The following is a 24,752-nucleotide window of genomic DNA, read 5'->3' on the forward strand; positions in this document are numbered from 1 at the left end:
GATATTTTAAGTTTTATTCAAAACCGTATACACTGAACAGGAGTCCAGATAATTATACATTCTATGAATTACAAATAATCTTTCATCATTTCCTTTATTGATATGTACTTTATATCATTTAAACGAACATGCCTTGTAAATTTAATCTCATTTCCCAAAAGGTAAAATTGTTCTGATTTAGCGTCAAAATTCAAGTATATTAAGAAAAAAAAAATATATTTATTATCAAATAACCTATGACATTAAGACGAATCCAATGTCCCAAAATGTGAAATGACAGACATTGACAAAAATATAGAAACTTAATCAAATTGAAAGAAAAAGGTTACACCAGCGCGCTGATAGTTTAATGGTATTTAAAGACACCAGGCACTTGGTCTCCTTCTTCCACGATCAAACATAGGCAGGCAAAAACCTCCATAAAATGACTGGTAATGTTGAACCAATCAAATGTCTTGTATTAAGTCTCTGTATGGGTCATATGTTCTGGCACTGAAAATTATAAGAGATGATTTAGAGCATTCACTGGACTGATGAAAGTTTTACAAGTGATAAATTTCGTCATCAGCCATAATTCCTTGTTCGAACCATTATATTCTATAACACGACTTGCCAATATCAACAAAGAGGTTTACTTGTGAAAGATCTATTTACATGAAAGTATTAATATCACCAATATCTCATATTAGCTAAAATAATAATGAATCGGAACTTGTCTCGTTAATGGTTGGTATCCCATCTCAGTCTAATATCCGGGATATTATTGCAACACGTACGAAATCGGAAATAAGATTTAATGAAAAAGCTAAAAGGCCAGTCGAAAAGCTAATAGGGGGCGTTTTGTCAACATTGATTCTTGTTTTACCGGAAGTCCGGAGAAAAGGCATTAATAAATACACGAAAACGAAATTACTTGACCTCGACCTAGAATCGTATGTTGGGAAAAACTTCATAAGTTTGTGAAAGTTGTGTCCTATCCCTTTTGTAAAATAAAGAAATTTGTTGTAAACTATCATATGCTGCTGTCTCTTCCGCAACACTTTCAACACTCAGAAAATTAGTAAATGCGATTTGATAGTAAAATCATTGTTTGGTAGGGAAACAACTGACCAATGTACAAAAAATTATTTTCGTTGTTCCAACACATAAAAGATTAGAGATTTTGTATTTAGTTTAGAAACTTTTTGCCAAATAAAATAGGATAACATAATTATTAGAGATATACATAATGTCATTTAGGGATGTTGACATTGTAATGGAGTTTTGTCACATGTTTCCATGAAACTGTATTGATCATATTTTACACAATGTACTAATTTTTTAATTTTTTTATTTTTATTTTAACAAGCCTTTTGCCTATTTATAATTTCATCAGAAAAAATTTGAACAAAATTGGAGATGTTTCAGACATGACTCTTAACTACTGTCTTTGTTGTTTACTAATGAGGGTTTAATTATTGAAAATTGTAAAGCCCAACGTAGCGGCAGAAGTCTTTTTACTCCTACGAACCGTTGCATACAGGCCTTATGAAATTCTCGGGCGTTATTCAAATCATGCGTTTGAAAATTGGATAACATCGGGTTAAATAATTCACTCTTTCCGGGTTTTGCAAGAATTCTTCCATTTTTTGAGAGGGCTGGCGCTACAGCGTCTGGAGTGAATTTCGAATGTCGGGCGCTCTTCGGAGCTCGAAAGACTATAGAATGAAAATGAATATTCCACAAAATATATATATGTAAAAAGCAGGACAAAGACAAATAGACAAAATAGTATCAATTGGATTGAAAATATCATAGGGACAAAGGAAATCATAGAAGTATTGCCAACGAAAATGATACATGTATTGCCCATGAAAGGGGTACAGGCATTACTGATGAAAAAAGTAGGTTTTGTCATGATTATATGTTTACATATGTTTGCGGAATTTCTTTTGTATCTAGTTTAACTTATGTCATGCTCGATTGCATTGGTGATGAACTACCTATCGAACTTGTATCATAAAGCGACGGCAAATTTATATTATATGAGTATATTTAAACTTTATCGTACTTGCAAATATTTTTGGCTTGTGACAGCAAGGTGTCAAATGTAACACATTTAACTACATATTCAGCAGTTCTTGGCTGCATTAACTTTTTCAAAATTGTCATTTTTTATGACAATGCAATTTTACTTTTTATTTTAGGAAATCGATGAATCATTGAATAATATTTCTAGTTTTTGTTACTGGTGTAACGTCTAATGAAATCAATATTAAACAAAAAGGATTACGTTTATTTTGATAAAATATCTCATTGAACAAATTGTTTGATTATTCTAATATGACGTGCTACAAAGCTCTTTAGATCACAGCCATGGTAAAAAGGCATGATCACATGACCATCGTTTCATGCAACACATAGGCCGCGTCTATTTCAAAATATGAAGAAACTAGTCCTATTAGAATCGAAATATATCACGAAAATTTCATTTTTTATCATTTTTTACCACGGGCTGGCCATTTATGTCGTTATTTATCCCCTCGCAATAGCTCGGGGTAAAAAATGCGACATAGATGGTAAGCCTGTGGTAAAACAACGCTAAAATGGAGTTTCCGTGATTTATTTCTTAATTATATTCTTGATAATTCTAAAGAATCTCATTTTATAAGAAAAGCTTATTTTGACACACACTTTCTAACGTTGATAAGATTATCTTGTGCTTTTTTGGGATATGTCTATTATCAATATGACCTATACCTCAAGGATAGAAGAATCTCATAAAACAATTTTCTGTCGATATCAAGATCCTATTGCAGATTATTCATTTAACATTGGAACAAATGATAACAGGTATTTTTTTTCACTACACTTGTCATGAATTCAGTTGTTGACCACTGTTGTACCAATTTTGAATTTTGTGTTTACAACACAACAGGAACACTTATGATAGAAAAAGGAACAGACATGGTGAAACGCAACAAATGCACCATCGTAAAACCCTTATAAAAATAAACAACTTATTGCAATAATGGAAACGGACGGTTTGCTAGCCATAAAATCTTGTTTTACCCACAATGTCGCTTTGAAATACATGTACCAGGTCTAGAACATATTGTTTTTTTTTATTTTTCCGATTTATTCTTGCAATTCATGTATTATATGATATGAAAATAATAAACCATGCAATCATGTTTTCATGCTACTAATGTATGTTCCTTTTTGTTTATTATCTTACGCATCAACTTACCCATAAGTATTTCTTAAAAATTGTAATCCTGACGGGAATCCTAGAGAACTTCTTTTTCCGTATCGGAATGGTAATTTGACGCCTCGTTTTACGTATGGTAAAGAGTCTGGGTTGAAACAGTCACAATCTAAACCTAATCGTAATGGACTGACTCCTGCTGCACACAGTACTACACAGTCTGATTGTACACTTCTTGCCAGGCTGTCATGAACTAGAAGTCCTAGAAATACTGTTATAATTCCGATGGCTTTAGCTTTATTCATGTTGTGATGATTCTAAAACGAACCAAAATAAAACATTCAAACAATATGTAAGCATTATAATATGAAATAGATCGATTGTATCACGTAGGAGTGTAAAAAAGGTATCGCTAACCCTCTAATTAGAACCAATCCTTCACCTAAATTGAACAGGCCTTTATTTGTATTCGCCTTTAATATCCACAAAGGAGCTTTTTATGTGACAATACCTATTATGAAAATTGATAAAACTTTCCCAGGGCAGCTATGTGTTAATCTCACCACAAACCAATGATAAAACAGGGACACATTATTATCACTTTTCTGATTTACTCAAAACATACGCGAAGAATCAAGCAGACAAATTTCATTGGCCGAGAGGAAGTTGAAATATATCAATGTTTGTTTTCAAAAGTAGTTAAACGCGCATTTCCGCGTTTAAATCTCAAATAAGTTTTATTTTCTTGTGAATAATGATAAACTTTGTTCACATCGTTGCACAATATGAAATGAGTTTGCAATCAAACTTTAAACAGCATAAAGCTCCATTACCTTTTTCAATCTCTGACGATTTGCCTCGAATGGATGAGTTTATAACCCATCCTAAACAGCCTATCTATACCGGTTTGTTATTTGATGCTTCTGATAATCAATTTCGAAACCAGACATGAATTATATGAGACATGAAAGAAAGAGATAGGCAGACGGAAAGCATGGTATCCGGTATGTCATGTTAAATGAATAATAAAATCCTACAGAAGACCGTTAACTGCCATAGAAATGAATATTAAAACATTTTGCATTTCTATTTGATTAATCATTCAGTTCTTTTATATAGTATTGATACCTTGTTAACAAGCTATAACATAAAAAATCGTACTTCAAAATGGTAAATACATTTATTTATCATTAAGTAATAGTAATTTAACTTATGAGTTTACTTTGAATACTTGTAAGCATTGAATTCCGTCGCTTGTTTTTGTTTTTTGTTTTGTGTTTTGTTTTGTTTTGTTTTTCTTTTATTATTATTTTTAAAGAAAGTGACAGTGTTAAAACAGCATGTAAATACATATTGTAACATTGTCAGTTTTTTCTTAATTTGTGTATTGATATGACAGACAGTATACCTTATCTTTATTTCTCGTTTTAGCAATTTTCTGCAGGATCCATATTCAGTATTCTCATCTTGAAATTTCACCTTTATGTGTTTAAAAGGGAAAAAAATGGTTTAAATGTAATACCCAAGTTCAATTTGTACGGACTATAATACAAAAGATAATGAAATTTTAGAAGTTTGTCTCGTGCTTTTTACTAAGTCCTGTTCTTTCTCCAGATGTTTTTTTGTATGATAAAAAACTAAAACAAACCCATTCTATTATTCTTGGAGAAGACATAGAAAATGTATGTTACTGACTAATAGTATTTTTTTTTTCTGAAACCTTCTTCTACTAATGAAGTTCACCCTATTAAAACTAAAAAGTAGAATTAAGGGAAATTAGTTTCAAGCTTTCCATTGTTTACAAAAATAACGTCACATACATGTGCCATTAGGAATCAAGATTAATGACAATTTACTATTCTCGTAATGACAGTTTCACTCCGACGGTAATATCTCTACACATTAAAACCGTTAAAACCATGTTTTATAGAAATAATCGGTATGACAGGTTAGAAGGTAAGCATGTTCAGAATATTAATTATCCAAATGCTGCCATTAAATCCCGATCAATATGGCAAAGGTAAGACTAACAATTCTGATTAATTTGTTTCAATAACCTGACTCCTAAACCATAAACGAAATTTCGATGTTTCACTTAGAGATGAACAGTATGATCAAAGGTTCATTTTTTTCTAAAGTTTATATTTAGATTCCCAGGCCACGTGTTCGCTTTAATGGACATGTGAAAAACAGTGACATATTGCTTTGGTCATTTGATAGTTTTCAAGTGGTTTTATTAGCTTAATATAACAACCATACATACTTTACAGCAATATAGCATGATTTTAGCGAAGTTTCGTGTGACAGAAGTACTTTTGACATTTAACTCCACCTTAATCATAATTCAAAACAACGTGGTCAAGTTGTAACATTTATTGCATCCTACGTTACAATAAACATTAATGCTAATGAACTCTTTAAGCCGTATAGGATCTTGATTTACGTATTCATTTGAGCAATTTTCAAACTTTCGGAACATATGGCTGAATGAGAAAAGAAGGATTCCATTGGCAATAATTGTAAATGTAATACCTAAACGCAAGCCAGATACCATGATACCGACATATCCTATCGTGATGTACCTTATTGTGAAACTATATCTGTTAGGGTATGGAGGTAGACCTAGGATAAGGGACATAACTCTTGAAAACAGTAATATGTTTGTATCATATTCAATTCCAACAAAGCCTTTTAAGCTTTCTTTAACACAGAATGAAATCAAAGTTACTTTGATGCTTACATGAGATTGATGTAAAATGGTGAATACAAACTTTCAAAGATTTGTAGGAGTTGTATCCCTTACCCTAGGTCTACCTTCTAAATCCACTTCAACTAACTTACAAACTTTGTTATGATTTCGCTTTATTTGTTTTTTATGCTACAATGTTCTTTATTATTTTTGACTATATTAATTTCAATTTTTAATCATTTTTTTTTAACTTGAAAAATCTTCCTTCGTGTGACGGAATATCATATGAAAAAAAACAATTGTTGTTCAATTAAAGGTAACAGATAACATGCAAATGCCAAATGATTTGTCAATCGGGTTGAGCTTAGGTAAAATCATAAATACAACGATCAGGTGACGACGACAAAACTAGGAAAATATACAATGAAGTAAAACAAATAACCCAATTTCTTAAATTATTTTAAACAATACTGAATCAAATATAACGATATAACAAATTGTATATTTAACACTGAAGCTAGTATGCATATGCATAATACTGCATCCGTCAGAACTGACATATAAAAGCCATTAATAAACGAACCATTGTCCTGTTAATTGCGATTTAATTGTTGTCGTTAATCTCACCATTTAATTATTGTCGTTAATCGCACCCGTGTTGAAGTAACATTAAATAGAACATTGTACGAAATGTTTCACATGAGAGTAGGTTATTGCTACATGAGGATAATATATATAAAATACACGGATATGAACTTGCCATGTTTAATGGAAGTCAAGGCCTATGTTCTTAAAGGGTGCATACAACTGGCAATGTGATAATCACTAGCATTATCTACAAGACAAAGCACTTTACTAAGCATGATCAAACAAATTTGATGTAACCTTGATTTAAACGGCGTTAAACAAATCTACAAATGACACTCACTAATATTAATTATATATTGGCAAAGCAATTAGATATATATCATTATACTATTATATCATATTATATTATATTAATGGCTTTCAATTATTATTGTAATCAATTTAGTTTTGAGCAGTTTACTTCCAACGTATTTGGGTATAATGCTGCTGACCTCATGTGCAGCCTACCATAATTGGCACTAACAATACCACTAGTTTTTTTTTGTTTTGTTTAGACAAATACAACAGTGTAAAATAAGAAAGAAACAATTAACAAAAGAAAATATATTTCCTTCATAATAAGGGTGATTACGCATATGACCAGATTGAGTTGATACGAAATACAGTTACAGTTACATTTGTGAAATTTTAATAGGTGTTCAATAATGCCCCACATTAGACCAGTCAATACTTAAAAGAATCTCAAAAATAAAAAGAAAAAGATAGCTTTAAAATCGTGATTAACATAACGTTATTGTCATAGATTTGACTGAAGTGGGTTTTGTTTCGCTGCTATCTTCTAAAAACATTAAGCATGATATAAAATGAGGAAGCTGTATTGGCTACATAAGGATAAATTGTGATAACCCAATTGGCCAAATAAGTCATTTAGTTAACCTCATGAACATTCTCAAGGTGTTACCAATATGTGTTCTTTAAGATATGAATTTAATGAGTGTCGTTAATATCACGTTGCTTATTGTTCCGCTTGTCATATGCTATTTATGTCATAATATCTTAATTGTTACACTGCATAATGGGTTATTCCCGTATGATGTTGAAAGATCATTGTTTTACGACAGTAACGTTTTTTTTTTCGCAACAAAAAAAGTGAAGTGCTAAAAACGGATATGAAGTTTGAATATTATAATAGCTAAAACAAATTCGAATGAATATTTGTAGAAACGGTCCAGACTACTTGTACGGTTAAGATATTTTTTCTTTCTTTTTTTCTCGAAGTTAAGGATGAAAACATAAGTCTTTTTATGTCATGTTAATGTCAATGGTAAAGTTTATAATTTCAATTTTATACTTCTATAAGATTTTTTCATAAGGTGCAGTAGAAACAGGTATTATATAGAGTAAGAAAATACAAAAGTGACAACAAATTCAATGTGAGATCGATAGACACAAAATTGACCCGAAAAACGGAGGACACTATCTAGCCTCAAATAACTGAGATAAAAACCTTCAACCCACTACAAACTATATAAAACACAAAACTACAAAAAAAAATAAATAAAAAAATAAACATAAACATATTTCCCACGAATGGAAATATGCGTGCTTACCAATCATCTTGTATAGCAAATATTACTTTAAAAAATTCTACATTGAGATTTGATTTACAACGGATTACGTGATTTCCTGATTCTAGATGTGTACAGATGGTTTAATCAGTGTCATTACTTAGAACATTTTATGGCACATTTTTTAAAAAAGAGAGCATTGCAAAATGTCATGCGATCATCACTTATATTAGGATTTGTTAAAAAAAAAATACTACTGTTCTATATTGAGGAAATCACTCATATTTCAAGTTATTCAACCTACGAGTTCTTTAAATTAAGATTTCAATTTCTAAAAGGCAATCTAGGAATTTATATAAAACTTTCTGACATTAAAAGCAAGAGTGCATAAATGTCCCAAGGAACATGTAATGCCAATCAATAAGTCAGTAACAATGTTTTAGAGTGAGAACGGGCATCAATTCATACCACAATGTAGGAAGAATCCAGGGAGAAACTCAATACTAGATTAATTAATTAACCTCATTAAAGAAGCTGAAGATTCATCGAATGATTAAGGGCAATAAAGTCATGACGATACGTATACGTACAAACTTTTTGCACAAATCTATATCAACTTGGCCCCTAACGTGTTCTTTAAACTGTGATTTGAAATTTAAGTCACTATTTTTCCAACAATATGTTGCGCCGTTGTTAATATGTACGTTTTCGAAACACATATTATAACAATTTAAGTGGAAATAATGTAATGTGGTCAAAACATTTTAAAACTGAGATAACTGTGTAATAATCACATTGATACAATTGGAATGTTGCATTGAAATAAATCAATTTTATCATTATTTGTAAAGTATCATAAGCTTTTAACAAGGGATATATATCATCGATTATTGACCTATGGACAAAGAGTTATTGCTATGACACACGTTCGACTGTTTAATGATTGTTCAATAGTCTTCATGAACGACTGATCTACTCCTGAAATTGGGAATATATATTTCAATGCTAGATATTTGCATTCCTTTAACACTAACAATCGTCTTCATTTCTTGACAATTGATGTTAAAATTTCAAATATTTAACTGTTCTGCGTTAATTGGTGGTACCACAGTAAGGGGCCACAATCAAACAAAATTATACTGAAATGGTTAGGAACGATACTCTTGTTTATATATAACAAATTCAAAAATTGCAATTTTCTGTCATTTTATTGACTTTAGCAGTTATCGGTAATTTGCTTCTTGCGGTTCATATTACGGATACTAGACGCAGTTTGTTACTCACTTTGTAATGATTGACTTATTTAAGTGAGTGACAGCTACAATTCTAATGGAAATGCAAGCAATGAATTTATCTTTTTCCCAATTCAAACACTCATCCAATATGAAATTAAATTTTCTAAAAGATGCAGATATAAATTGACATTTGTCACGTAAATCTGCAATAAATAATCGTATTTTCAAAGAATTATGTAAAACATACATCATTAATTTAATAAAAACTAGAAATCTTCATTTTTTTGGTTTTATATCGGCATTAAATGTATTTAACATGTTTTTTTTAATGTCGATTAGTTTGAATATAGTAAAATGTAGTTTATCAGCAGTGGCAAGAATTAAATGTATTTATTCTGAAATTGATTGCATTAATCAGAGTAGGAAAATTTATCACAAGTGTATCTTTAAAGTCATACTTATTTAAATCTAAAAAGCCAACTATAACTAGAAATATTCAATGAATACGTAAATGGAAGTTTTTAAGTACTTCTCCGTCTAAGAATCAGGAAAAAATGTGTATAAGGTATGGCACATGAAGAAAAAATACACAGACATTTTATTGCATAATCCAAGTACATATACCTCATAATCTCAAGAAAATACTGTCAAAGTGTTTGAAAACTTGCCTTTTTAAAGACATTGATAGGTCAAATGCACTATGGAAAAAGGCGGGAAAATTTTCCAAAACTTTTTCCTTATATAAGCAGTCAAAAAATATCTACACCGATGCTTCAGGATAAATTTAAATAGCTGTTCAGCTGTTTTCTAGATGTGTTAAATGTATTTGAGGCAAAAAAAAGACCAAATTGAGAAATATGATGTACCAGCCATTGCCTGATTCTTACACAGAATGGTACTTAAGAGACAACAAACAAACACGATATACATGTGCCAAGTCTTAAAAATTCTAAAATACTGTGTAGTAAATGTTTTACGGGCACATGACAACTCGTCTTTGAATGATAAACTATATTTAAAAGAACGAATCATATATCCAATTTTCTTGATAAAATGAAAGAAACACACCACTTTTATTATGATATTGCTCTACCGGTGTTACTTGTCACCTCGCCTCGATATAGATCGGGGTACATATATTTTCTATTTGTTTTCATTCGTATCCTGTATTGTCTTTGTTTTATCTGTCTTCCCTCCTTGTACATTAATATTCGAATTTCTTATTGAAATCAAATAACAGTTGCTTTTCCAGTGCTGTAGCGTTTTTCTTTTGTTTTTTGCTTTTATTTTTTTTTTTAATGAATCAGCATTACCTTTAATTAACAAATTACCATTGAGCTTAAATGATCCAATTATAAAATGAAAAACAAACGAACAAACAAACAAACAAATAAAGTAATTACAATGTTCATGATGAATTCAAAATTTTAATTGTGAAAACCAAAGACTAAAACCCCTTGAATTTAAAAAAAAATTCTTCAAACATGAAACATAAAAAGTTTGCTCCAATAAATATACGATGTACAAATTTATTTTTGTCAAAACGGCTTTGCTTACTACTTTGCTCGGTCATAGATATCAAATATTTTATTGTTTAAGAAGTTACAAGGAAGTTATATAACGGCAATTATAACGATGACATCAATTCAAAACTAAAACAAAATACTAAGCAAGTGGGAGAGTACCAACACAAACATCCAGAATCATACAGAAAACCACAAAAAGTAAATAAGCAACTATGATGCCACAATTTACAATGAAACATGGAACAAGCGTACTGGTCAACTGAATATACCCCACTTCCATAGACGCCAAAATGCTACTCAAGTTCTGTGTGATAATATGGATGGAATAAACATGCCGAGAAAGCAGAATACTAGATTAGTTAATATGGTTTTCTAATGAAATTCGTGAAACATTTTTAGGGATATTTGGAAACGACAATAAAACAGTTGAAGGATATTGTTCATTCCTTTTAACCGAACTGAGATTTCCTTAAACGTAAAACACCTATCTACCAAGTACTATTCACTAGGTATAGTCTAAGAATTTCATTTATTTCACATACCCGAATCACTATAAAAAATATAATAAAAAAGGCAAAGCAACCAACGTTTGAAGTCCATAGGACAAATATTCAGGCAAAAATAAAGATTAAGAAACCTGTTTTATATTTCTAATTTCCTTTTGTCCTTATATGGTAAAGCGGTATAATAGGTACATTTATCAAGAATACCTTCAAAGACAAAAGTAAGTTAAAGAAAGAGTCAATTAACCAACACCGACACTCAAAAAGGTTTGTAATCAATGCAACAGAAAGACACGTTTTAGTTTATTGTTTTTGTTTGAAGTAAATTATGAATTGAAATGGATATATAATGAGTATAACATGAAATAGTTAAAACTTAGCCAAACTGTTAGGATAAAGTAAAGGATACACAAGTAATGACATTGCAATAAAAAATATTCATCGGATTTATTAATCGATGAAAGTACATCATTCACACGTTACTTGTAGATAATTCCGATAAAAATTCCAGTTGGTCTAGACTTCGTTAACCACATTGCTTTATATCATTTTTAATGATTAGTATTTTGCGCTAAAACGGTATTTTAGTACAAGAAAATGCTTTACAAAGTTGTTTATTCAAACATGTTTAATAGCGTAACACGTTTTTAACGTTTACTAAAAAAATAGCATGTACATGTAAGTAATCAGTTATTGTTATACAATGGGACAAATGAAAGGTCGTAAAACAAAACCAAAATAAGTATTAGATATGATTATTTTCAATAGGGTTTGTAAGTCTCGTTCTAGTTTCAGTTTCTCTTCCGGAATTTCCTTTGTAGAACGTATCGAAATCAGAAGACCGATATGCATTATAGTGTGTACTTCTGGGAAATTCAAACTCTGCTACACAATGCAAAATCTTCAATTTTATGCTATTGTAAACATTTTTATCTCTTAGAACTTGATAATTGTCATTTTTTATCAGTATTTTTACCCAAAAATGATACTTCGCTTTTAATATTGAACTCAATGTTATGTTAATGACGAATCTCCATACATTTGAATGGTAGACTAGGACCCATTCTTACGAAACCACGTAGTTACATGACGAGACTTACATACCCTATTCCTAATGTTTTCTTTTCTCGAAAATCTAATCAAAATTTTAATAAGAGCATTACGTATAATTTTATTTTTATGCAGGTGGTTTACATGAACCATAGACAACGAAATATCACCATAGACATATTCGCAGATTTATTTATTATAACGTGTCAAAAACTTATTGTATATGGAAAATAAACAAGAAACGAAGTCGGAAGCCTGTAGGGAAACACATATTTATGTACTTAAAAGTCGGATGACCTGTCATTTCATTGTCTGACTTAATTTTAAAAAGAAATTACATTTTGTCAGTAATTATAGATCTTAATTGAAAAAAGGAATAAAAGACGATATATATTAGTACGCTGGAGAGAAAAAATACTTATTAAAGTACCTCCAAGTTAAATAGCCTTGAAAAATTTGACTTTCTTAAAGTTTAAACAGTTTACTTTGGGATGATTAAAACCCATAATTCTTATTCCACATTGAAAATATTGTACTGGACAATAATCTAAGAATAAGAGTTAATTATCCATTAAAATATTTTTTTTTATTTTTGTAAAATCGATAATTTTCAATAAATTATTCGATCTTAACAAATTATAATATAAAAATCTTTTGTAAACACAAACTTGTTTTAATCATCAAAAAAGTAAAAACGGTTTTTATGAGATAACAAAAATGTCTCTTATAATAATTGAACCAGGTGATTGTATTCATATAAGACTAATTGTTGTTTTACAATACTGTTTTTTTTTCACTAAAAGCAATGGAAAACTTGATGTGCCATTAGTATAGTTATGCCATTTCTGTGGCATTACAACAAATCTGATAGCAGTTTTTGATAACGTGGTGCCAATGAGCTTTGTTCAGGATCATGGTATGATTTAGGTTATGCAAATTATGCAAAATGTGATTCGTGGCTGGAAAGCCTACACATATTTATTTTTTACAGTTTGGTTAAAATGTTATAGTAAACAGAAATTTACATGTGGTTTTTCATCTAACCTGCTCTTAGGAAATGAAAATTATGTATAATGTACTATTGAATTAAAATCACGGGAGAAAACTCTGTAAATGACACTAAAATATAATAGAAACTGTTGTATTTTCAATGTGGATTATCTCCTAAGAGCAGACAGGTTGGGATAAATAATTATACATTTCGTCATATAGACCTATAAAGCAAGTTATTGTAAAAAATATAAAAAAAATATGTGTAGCTTTTTTTCTAGTGTATCACATTTAACAGAATTTGCATGGTTCTTACAAAGACTAATAATTAAAAATCCGTATACATATCATTTTATTTAATCATGTAGTTTACGCTTGAGTTGAGAAAAACTCATAATTCTAATTCCTCACTGAAAATATTGTTTGTACTGGGCAATAATCTCAGAATTAGAGTTAATTATCGATTTACCTTATAAAGTTGTTTGTAATATAGTTTATTTCAGATAAATCATTCGATCTTAACAAAATTGATCAGAATGTAAAAATCTTTTGTAAACACAAATTGAATAAGAAGGGTTAAGCTTGCTTTAATCATATAAAGGAAAAAGGTTTCATGAGATAACAAAAATGTCTCTTATAACAATAGAAATAGGTGATTGTATTCATATAGGACTAATTGTTGTTTTACAATACTGTTTTTGTGTTATAAGCAATGGAAAACTTGATGTACCGTGAGTATAGTTAATTCTTTTCTTTTGCATTACAACAATATATCTGGTAGTATTTTTAAGTCACTGTATTGGTTGCGACTTCATGCTTGCATTCGTACTTTCATTATTTAATATTCGCATATGATTTACATAGATATGTACATGTGTTTCATGCTTGTATGAGAAAGGGAAGTTTACATGAAATGATATGTTAGCAATAAACATTACTCAGCACCCGCATCAAGCACAGGAACTCGTTACAAGACTATATAGGTCATATACATTATCAAGACCCCGATATTTATATAAATATAGCAATTGCCAGTTGTTATATCTGGTTCCTGGAAACCATTTGTTTTGATTGAAAACATTCTTATCATCACGGTTACGAAAGAGTAACAATCAAGGGAACCAAGATTCTAGCGGAAGTCGCCCGAATATAGAATTTATCGCATATGATGACATGACTTTTTCATTCCTTAAAATAGAGTTTACGCCTACTTCTGAATATGACATCTTAAGGTAATAATAAACAGAGCAACCAGTCGTTACTTCAAGTTATGATGTTCTTCAACATTTGTAATTTTGACGCACATTCTATGTCAGATTATACAATGTATCTCGTAGTTTAAGAGGTAGTTATTTTGACCTAGATATGGTCGTACGTTTTACTTGTCATTTTAAACAATATCGAAATGAATTAAACTGATTGGTGCGCATGACTATAGAACCATAGAGAGATATGACATCTATGACATCAGAAAATTTATGACATCATAGAAATTGATCATCAGTCCATGCGATACCCGATAGAGTAGTCAAGGCGTTAAAAACCGTATATGTGTCTTGAGAGTTTTTTATATATCAAGAATAAAAAATAAATGAAAAATAGTCACATTTAAAAAGGTAAAAGGGAAGTCAGATATATTAACCAGGGAAATTGATGCTGTTACCCGATCTAAAACTTTGCTTAGATAGCATCTCTTGACAAATGATTTCATCATGTCTCATTGATCCAGAATTTTTGGACGTTGCTGCAAATACAGCGAAGAAATTCTGACTTGGGAATGGCATGACTGAGAATGACAGAGGACTGATAATTGAAGTAGCAATGGGCATCCTTGGGTTTGTAAACAATCTGTTGCAGAATCTTAACAACTGGGATTTAACAATTAATGTCAAGGAAAGGAATGCACTCCTGGATGCTGTTAAAATGTATACTTGATGTTATCTTTTGTAAAGACATGCTACGCGGCCTACGTACTTAGAGAACGTTTGTCCTCCACTCTTTTAGGTAACCAACAAAAAGACAGACAAAGCTGGGTCCAATTTTGGTTCAAATTTTGCCTTTTATGTATTACATTTTCATTCCTTCAAAAAAGCCCAACCTTACTTACGAGATTTGAACTCGGGTCATCAATGTGTGTGAATGCAACCCTTAAAGTGGTATCGATACTTACCTACGTACATTAATCGCCTGAATATAGCTGAAATATTGCTGCTTGGGCGTTAAACCCCAACAATCAATTAATCAATCAATCAGTCGACCAATGGATAAGATTTTCAAATAAATATGATTTGTATTTTTTATTAGATAACCACTGGGTCGATGCCATTACTGGTGGACCAAAGCACCCCGAAGTTTGACACCAACCCTGTAGAAAGACTTTTCTAACCCCCAATATTATTTGCAAATTTCAAAATCTCCATACAACGAAGGCTTCATTTAATGTAATGGAATTGGTACAACCTGTAATTTGACTTCCTGTTTTCATAGTTTTGGTTTTGGTTTTGACCTATTCTTGTGTAAAATTAGATTACTTTGTATTTGATTCTAATGTAACTGATGAGAGGTTACTGATTGAAACACATGAAAAGCATACCAAAATTTGAAATATTGATATTGTTGATATTTTGTAATTATTGGCAAATGAATTATTTTCTTTCGTATCAAACTCACTGTATATCCAATAGATAAAAGTCATGCGTAAATATTTTTGAAACATAATGTTGTGTTTAGTATTAGTTTGCGTCAAAACGATGAGTTGTACGTTGGTTTTCTTTACATCATACTGTCACTAATAATTAGAGGGGTAATCAATGCGTAATACGATACAACTGCTTTGTAGTGACGCCTTCTTTTCTTTCCCCATTATCTTCGTGCATTACCATAGAATAATGTTTCTATAAAGACCGATTAACTCACTTCGTGTTCATGCAATTACAACAAAGATAAGTGGGCGATAAACGCTTAATTAAATTGGCTAATTGGTAAAGTAAGCGTTGATGATTGCAAACGCGTACGGATATACTTTCGCTATAGATTCCATCGTTTATATCTTAACGGAATTCCGGGAGTTCGAATAAAACATGCTGATGATGTTTTTTCATAGAACAATTAATATTGAAATGAAACCAAAAAAATATTTATTTTGAATTCCATATAAATCTTGCACTGTGGAACTTTTAAGTATCAATCAGTACTAACTTATGACACTGCCATATGTAGGAGGTGTACAGGAAAACAACTCAACGCACATATAATGCTTTTTTTGTCTGTCTGCGCCATATGTATTGGTAACTTAAGTCCTATTTACATACATTATTTTTCTATTTTAAAGACAGCCGTTTAGTCATCTTCAACATAAATCAACCAAACCAAGATCGACAACTCTTGTAAAGTGGGCCCATTTCATTTTCAATCTGAAAAAAAATATCTCAAAATTGCATCAACTGAATGCAAATCATGATCTTGTCATGTGACCAGATAAATGTCGTGTAACAATCAAAGTAACTTGGACTGATTTAATTTTTTTAATGAAAGCTTGATAGGCTTTAGTGAAATTGAATATGATACAAGCATACTTCTGATTTCAAGAGTTATGTCCCTTATCCTAGGTCTACCTCCTTCAAAACTGGTTTGTAATTGTCCATTCAATTAACACCAAACTATCAGGATAAATGTACGCTGCATGTACTTAACTAATACGTAATACGGAAAACAGGCCCAACATAAGAAATATTAAGTAAGTGAATGAAGAATAAAAACTCATTGTTTGATTTAAATATATCACTTTTAACCGATAACAGGCATATTCACTCTTCACCTTGTGTCACCAATTAAAGGTGAATTTAATCATTTTTAGATGACATATACTAGATTTGCCCCGGAATGTATGGTAGAACCTATAAATAACTAGTCCTTACAAACCATTCCTTATTTACAGCAGTAGCTTCTAACATTAGACCATTGGTTTACAACAATATTGCGTATTTGTTTTTTCTTCTGCGGTTGAACGAGTTGCTTGACCTCGGAGAACCATAAATGTTTCCAACAACAAAGTTATATTGCTGTTTTTCTTTAAATACAAACAAAATCAAATACATTAAAACAAACTTTGGAATCTAAATTATCAAAAAGCGACTTTCTTTATAATTTATAATTCATTTGGTTCAGACAACATCGATCAAATGCTCCCAACTGTACAGTATTTATGCAAAAATGCCTTTTTGTCGTGACAACTCCTACCAAAACTTACTTTTATAAAGTAAGTGAAAACTGCATAGGGGCTTTATTTTGCGGATTATCTTTCGGTTATAACACTTCAGTAATGCATAATAAATGTAACATTCCAAGAATCTGTTTACTTTTATTTAAAAGAGTAATCAAGGAAACCAATATTCTAGCAGAAATAAAACGAATGAATCCTGGGACAAAGACCAGACATGGAAAACAGACAAACGCAACAAAGAACAACATAACATAAAAAAAACTTCCCAGAGAGTAAGTTGAAATCTAAATGAAAATGAAGCAGTTGTTTGTATATCTAATTTCATCATTGCTGCGTAGTTTTACTTCCAGATGGTAGATGTAACTCAACAAATAAATGCCAAATAAATCTCTTTCAAAGCGCATGTATGCTCTGGGTGTTTATGACAAAAATAAAGTAGAAATTAAGTCTTAACTACGATAGGTTAATCGAAAATACAGAAGGGTCTTTGGAAATGGGATAAAAAAGAGGGTAAATCCATTTATACAAAGTGTTTGGGAGATCTGAAAAAGCTCCAATTCAAATATTTATTTAGTTTTACGAAATAAACCTAGTACCGAACAAATAGGTCAAATTGTAGGACGCTTTCAACACGCGTCCATTATTGCTTCATACGTCATAAGCAGGATTTGTCTTTCAACTCCGGATACCACGTTTACTTAAAAAACAAATAATCACTGAATTTAGTACGGAAAAAATATACAGTATCAATATATATGTATAAACTATCGTTTAACATCTTGTAAATGATTGATCAATTCGAAAAGGCGCTTGTATCGTACCATTTACAACCAGAAAACCACCACCAAATACAGGAACATTTAATAGCAAGTAACGTAATAGTAGAAATCAAAGTGGACGTTCACATGGTTGTAAACGGACATTTTTAATTCTTAATGCCTAGATAGCTATAAAACAGTTGTGAAGAAATCTTTTTTTCCTCCAGCAGTACAATTTATGTTCAACTTCAATCCTCTGACAACATGCAACACCAATCTAAATTTATCAATTTAACTATTGAGCAGCTTAATATCAAAATAAGTGTTTAAGATTGACTTTTATCTTGTTTAATTAACACGACGCCTGTTTGAGTTAGAGAAGCATCGCTATTCCATTATTCTGAAGAAGATCTTTTGTTTTCATTAACCTTTATAACAAATTTCATACATCGGCATTGCCCGTCCGAACAATCAAAGACCTCGTTCTCAAAGTTCTCAAAGATATACACGGTGGATTGTTAAACCTGAATTTGATCACCCGTCTGGAATACATAGATTTACTACCTGGTCATGAAAAAAGGTTTTTTGGTTGTCACTTAAGATTTATTTTTTGTTGCGGGTAATTCTTTTTTCTATGGATTTTTTTTTCTCCATATATTTCCTCAGTTTGTTCCGCCGATATTGCTTCAACTTCTCAGATTAGATAAATGACACACAAATGAATTAAAACGGAATGATGTAGCACTACAAAACGAAATACTTCAAATCCATCATAAAAACTTTAGCAGAGCTGATGTGACGTTTAAACACGTAGTGTTGTTGATGAACGCATCGACTTCGATATAACGAAGTTAAACTTGAAATTTTGGACAAAGAGGAAAAATAATGTTATTTTTGTTCGTTTTGTTTCATTACGTAAAAGGTGTAGATGTTCCAGGTGTTGCTCCATAGGTGTTATAAAGCAGCATCAGCAATCTTCATTCATTTATAACCTAACAAAGGTGCAGTACTGCAGTTGTTATATTTTCTTTGATTAATTTTGGTGGTCATAAGAAATTTCGATGGATACATGTACCTGGATTCGTAGTTTGCGGGTTAAAAAAACCATATATGTTTGTGTATTTCCGAAAAATAAATTACTTTTATTTGCAGATTTGAAACAATAATTTATGTAATTTTTCCACATTTAAAATGTGTTCCTTGAAACACAAGTAATTTTGATTACGAAGAAAGTTACAGACATGTATAACTGATGCATCTGTTGAAAAATTCTGTTTTCATTTTTACGAATTTGATAAAAAGTTCTGGTAATTTCAAGTGCCATTACGTAATATAATGTTCACAGAAAGTGTTAAACCTGAGTATACAAATCACCACTTTTACAGCAACCGTTATCTTTGGAAGATGAAAATATTTCACATTATTCCTATGATTTATTTATACTGACATTACACAACTCAGGTAGCCTTAAGCTTTTGGGGGCTAAAACAAAAACAATTGATTTGTCGTTTAATTAAACAGTTGAAGGGTTACATTACATCGACCGCTAGATATGGTTTCTTCCTCCGTGACATTTGAGGATACAAGAGCGCGATTATGTACAATACTATTTCCGTATAAGAGAGGGTCCCTCATTTCCACTGAAATTTAAAAATAGATCCGGGTGAAGTTTTTTTCTAATCTAACACAATCTTGCTCAAATACACGCAAACAGCTTTATTTTTTTAATTACAATTTTCATGTCATGCGGCATTTCTGCCCGTAAGTTAAGGCTTTAAAGGGGGATAATTTTTCAAACATCAATTATTCAGAAGTCACATTAGCCTTACGTGGAGCATAAAATGCACATATATGGGCTGCTAGCTTCCAAATTCGAAATTTTTGGTTTCTTATTGTTCGTACAATTTTTCATGAAAATTTCCTTCTCATTATCCACCAATTCGATTGAATGCTACGGAGACATAATTGCGCTATTGTAACCTTACAAATGCCGAGATATATTCTATGTCATTCCTTCATCATCGGACATCATAGTTCACTGGGGGTCGTGTTATCGCGGTTCCACACTACCCACAAAAATCACAAAAAAAATGGTACACCATGAATAAAAAAACAAAATAACACATTGTTGTTAAAAACATGTTAAAGCATAAATTTAAAAAAAAACAGTTAGACCCAGAGAAACTAAATGAACAACAAAAGTAAAGCTTTTAGTACAGACCAATTCTAGTTTTCCAGATTTTTTTCATCACTAATTAAATAAGAATACATAGAGAAATAGTATATAATCTTTACATACGATATCTGAAATCAATAACAAGGCTAACCAATGACAATGGTATTCTCATTTTAAAGGATGGATAAAGAGGTTTGTGGAAAACTATGGATATAAAATTCTTATAAATGAGTCATAATCAGAGTAAGTTTTCAAAAGTCTACTAGACACTACCAAAATCACTTCTGTTTGCTTAATGAAAATTAGGTCTGTTTTTTTTGTGTGTGTGTGTTTGTTTTCTTTCATAAACATTCCTTTTTGATCTGCATTCATTAGAAAAAAAAGAGAGAACCCATGACATCTCACTTTAAAACAGTAATTTACCTCCTGGTAATACAATAATGTTTAGATATAGTTACAAACTAGACTATTCCCTTCATTTTCATCTAGTGTATGTTAGCGAAGTTAAATTCACATATATTGCTAGCAATAAACATTAAAATTCCGTTAAAGTATTCCACGACGGTTTTTATATAAATCACCGTTAGTTTACAATATTTTTTAATCCATGTAAAGATTTATAACAATGTGTCATAATCATGATTTTATTTTCATAACAAACAAATGACCGAGAAACTACCGTAGACCTTTGATAACCCTTTCAATATGTACATGTAAAATACTGATCTCGAATAACAATAAGCGTTCGTTATAGACATGATTGGACCTAACAATCTTAAGCAATTGCTTGTCTCTTCCAAACGAACAATTTTTGCTTGGAATTTATCATCTTATAACGCAGAGCAATTACAATGGATTCATATTGAACATCAAACTTGCAAATTGAAATATGACAATTGATTTACACAGTGGATCGTTCTTGAGGACACATCACTTAGTTTAATAGTTTGTTAGTAAAGAAAACTTTAATATTTAACAAATATTGCTCTCTGACAGTTCAGATATGGTTTATTTTCTCGTTAAGCACTGAAATTTATAAGAATGCTTTCATATGTGAAATTTGATTTTACAAAGACACTGTGTAGGCAGCTATAGAGCTTAAAGGCTTGACAAAGAAAATAGCGTAATAAAAACCTTAACCTTTAAATCTTAGCTTCTAAGTTTCATAACCTTACAGTCTTCATATAAATACTGTTTGTAGATTCATGTATATCACACATAAATGTAATTTGTTCATTTTAGTTCTTATTTTTAGTAGGCAGTGGCCCTTTTCACAAATATTCGTAAGTGTAAAATTAGTCGTAAGTTATGACGTCACAATACATATATCTACTATAAATTCCTTTACTTTTTTTTACCAAATATTGTGTGTTATTTTTTTAATTTTGCTGTATTTATATTTTTTACCTTTCGTGTTGAACGCATTGTTCGTACATGTTCCCCTTTTGGTTCCCTAAGTTTTTGTCCACATATTTCTTTCGTTTAAAACATTTGACGACCATTACATTTTGAAATTTTGTATGGATTTCATATGGTTGCCAGGTTGAAAATGAACACAAACATATTCTCAAATGGGGTATATGTATATTAAATGTCGGTCTGAGTAGGAATTAGGCAGACGGTGAAACATGGTATGAAAAAAAAACAATATTTTAAGAAACAATGTGACTATTTACACCATCAGGATCAACGAAAAAGGACAAGATTTTCCATATCTTTTTGGTAAATTGAAAATGAGTATTTTAAAGGAAGATAACTCTGTCAAAAACCTCATTTTTCCAAGAATTACATAGTTGCAAATAATAAAAGTAAAAAGGTAAAATAGAAAATAAAACATGTCCACGCGATCTTCTTCGTGATACCATTTGGAATATATACATGATGATCATATTCAAATAAAATGTTTGCATCAAATTCCACAATAAGAGATTAAAATAATTTAAGTTAATCCAGTAAAAGAATGCGAGATTCAAAATTGTTTTATTGAGTCCACAAATCTTTCCTTGAGTATCAAATAACAAGCTTAAATTCAATTTATTAGTGAAAAGAAAGAAAAATATTATCAGAGACTCCCATTAACCTCTGCTAAATTATATATCTTTAAATTTTTTATTGTGTAAACAGCTACACGTACAGATAACATACCTAAGCTTGTTTTTGATGAAGTAATGTGGCGCAATCGATTGATAATTATACTAGTTAAACGTATTCTGAACATGAATAAAAACAGTTTCACAACAAAAAATTAAACATCTTTACAAATTAAAAAAAAAAATTCTTTTTTTATCTAGACTACATATGAATTAAATTGTTTTGTTTTTGTTTTGGTAGATTTAGATTTAAATTTAAAATCTAATATAAGTTTCTTACCTTTACTATCTCTGAAAACTAAAGTAAAAAGAAAAAAGTTCTGAACAGTTAAAAGGTCCTGTACTTTAGAGAGGCGTTCTTCCTTTTAAGCGTTAAATCTATGCCGTCATAGAGCCCACACTCCTACAAAATATCGAACTCAATGAAACACCCCTAACTCACTGACAATGTCAAAAGTCATCAACGGTCGTAACAATAAGTCATCAGAGTCACTTAAAAGATTATTATTAACTAGATCACGTGAGCTTTATAATAATCGATACAAATACAATATTGTCAAGTAATAATACAGCAATCGTTAATGAAGTTCTTATTCTTTAGTGAATAAATCAGAATACAGGGGACTGAAGATAAGCTATAAGATGTTGTCCATGTCAGCCGCGTGTAGCATGTGTATTCCGAGGATGATACTACTTTAAAGTTTTTAACGATTAGAACATCAACCCCATGCTAGATTTGATTAATATCTATTTGTCGTGATATTTACATAATGGTAATTCTATGCTAATTAATTTGCGATTTACTGGTAATCTCTGTTTGAATATCGTTGTTTACTATTATATTCTGAACGCCTTGACAGGTCATAAGGTCGAAGAGGGTACTTGGATAGAAAATCTAGTTGACATTGAATGGTTTCGAATAATTGTCTTTTCATACTTTTAATCGTGAAGCAATTTAAGCAAAGACAGGCGAAGCCTTAAAATCTTAGTATTTTTTATTTTCTACACCATACAGATAAATATACAAAACAACCAGGAACAACTTGTTAAATTACTGGTATGTAGTGCCAAAGCCTACACGATTAAACATTAGAGTATTAACAATCGTTTTAGACAACCACCAAATGAAATATTTATGATATTGCACAGTACAATTGATGAAGATTGTGGTACAAATTCTGCAAACGTGTTTGATCGTAAAAAAACTAAATAATAAACAAAAAATTTGGAGTTAGTATAGAGAGACTTTCTACACTCTGTAAGGAAAACTCAGTTCATTGAACAACATCACATTTCTATTGTTAAATAGAAGTTTTATGGTCGTTATCATGAACTCGTGATCGTTATGGTGTATCCATCTGCACCATGAAAACTGATTTATTCAACGGGTCATAGTTTTCCTTCCCTCGTATGTCTACCCCGGACTTGACTTTTTATGAGCAACTCGGCAGGTGTTTCTAGAAAAGCAGAGGACGCTTACCCTACCGGTGCACCTGGTCCATGCTCCCAGTTTTTAGTGGAGTCCGAGTTGCTCATTTACTTTTGTTACTTTGTATGTATGATTTTAGTTACTTTAGGTTCTTTGTTGTGTATGTGTGTTTTTCATGTCTGGTCTTTGTCCCTGGATTACATTCTTTTGAATACTGCTATACCTTGGTTCCCTTGATTATTCTTTTAAACCCCACTTCAAATTATTTTGGCGAATATTTATTTTTGCATTTCAAAAATTAAATTTGATTCAGCAACAATTCTGTTTGCAAACCAAATTTATTCTTGTTTGCAAAATGAACAAAATAAATCATTTGCAAAAATAAACAGGTTCACAGTATAAATCAATTATTATCTTTGTGAAAAAGAACTATGAAGATATTTAGTCGTAACATTTTTAATGTTGTTACAGACCAGTCTTAACCATGTTTTTAAATTAGAACCTCTTTAAGGACAAAATATATCATATCAGAAAATATAATATAGAAAATGAAAGTTTTACCAAGTTTGTGTTCAATTTATGAACTGACGAATTCTAAAACCCGTAAATTTACATATTTAAAACAGTTGAGTCAATATATTTCTTCTTGTCGAGGTTACAAATGAGAATATTGTGCATGTGGAATTGTAATTGCGTCTATCTCGTATTTCGAAACTGAGATAAATACACAGAACACAGTTT

The 24,752-nt window shown here is 30.8% G+C and overlaps 1 protein-coding gene across 3 annotated transcripts; it reads right to left on the minus strand.

Annotated features, from left to right (window-relative positions):
* On the minus strand, positions 1-23,051 carry LOC148611996 (uncharacterized). 3 transcript variants are annotated; one of them, XM_088593065.1, is made up of 3 exons: positions 22,863-23,051; positions 3,230-3,504; positions 1-492 (listed from the first exon to the last, which is right to left on the minus strand). In XM_088593065.1, the coding sequence occupies exons 2-3, from the start codon at positions 3,490-3,492 to the stop codon at positions 447-449; spliced, it is 309 nt and encodes a 102-aa protein (XP_088449191.1). In that variant the 5' UTR covers positions 3,493-3,504; positions 22,863-23,051; the 3' UTR covers positions 1-446. The 3 variants fall into 3 exon arrangements, with proteins under 3 accessions (XP_088449191.1, XP_088449192.1, XP_088449193.1); XM_088593066.1 differs by lacking the exon at positions 22,863-23,051 and adding an exon at positions 4,021-4,119; XM_088593067.1 differs by lacking the exon at positions 22,863-23,051 and adding an exon at positions 3,699-3,722.
* Between the last annotated feature and the right edge of the window lie 1,701 nt (positions 23,052-24,752).

Source organism: Perna viridis, chromosome 7 (genome assembly GCF_037379345.1).
Source record: "Perna viridis isolate PV_CMFRI_1.1 ecotype Kerala chromosome 7, ASM3737934v1, whole genome shotgun sequence".
In the NCBI taxonomy this organism is placed as follows: Eukaryota; Metazoa; Mollusca; class Bivalvia; order Mytilida; family Mytilidae; genus Perna; species Perna viridis.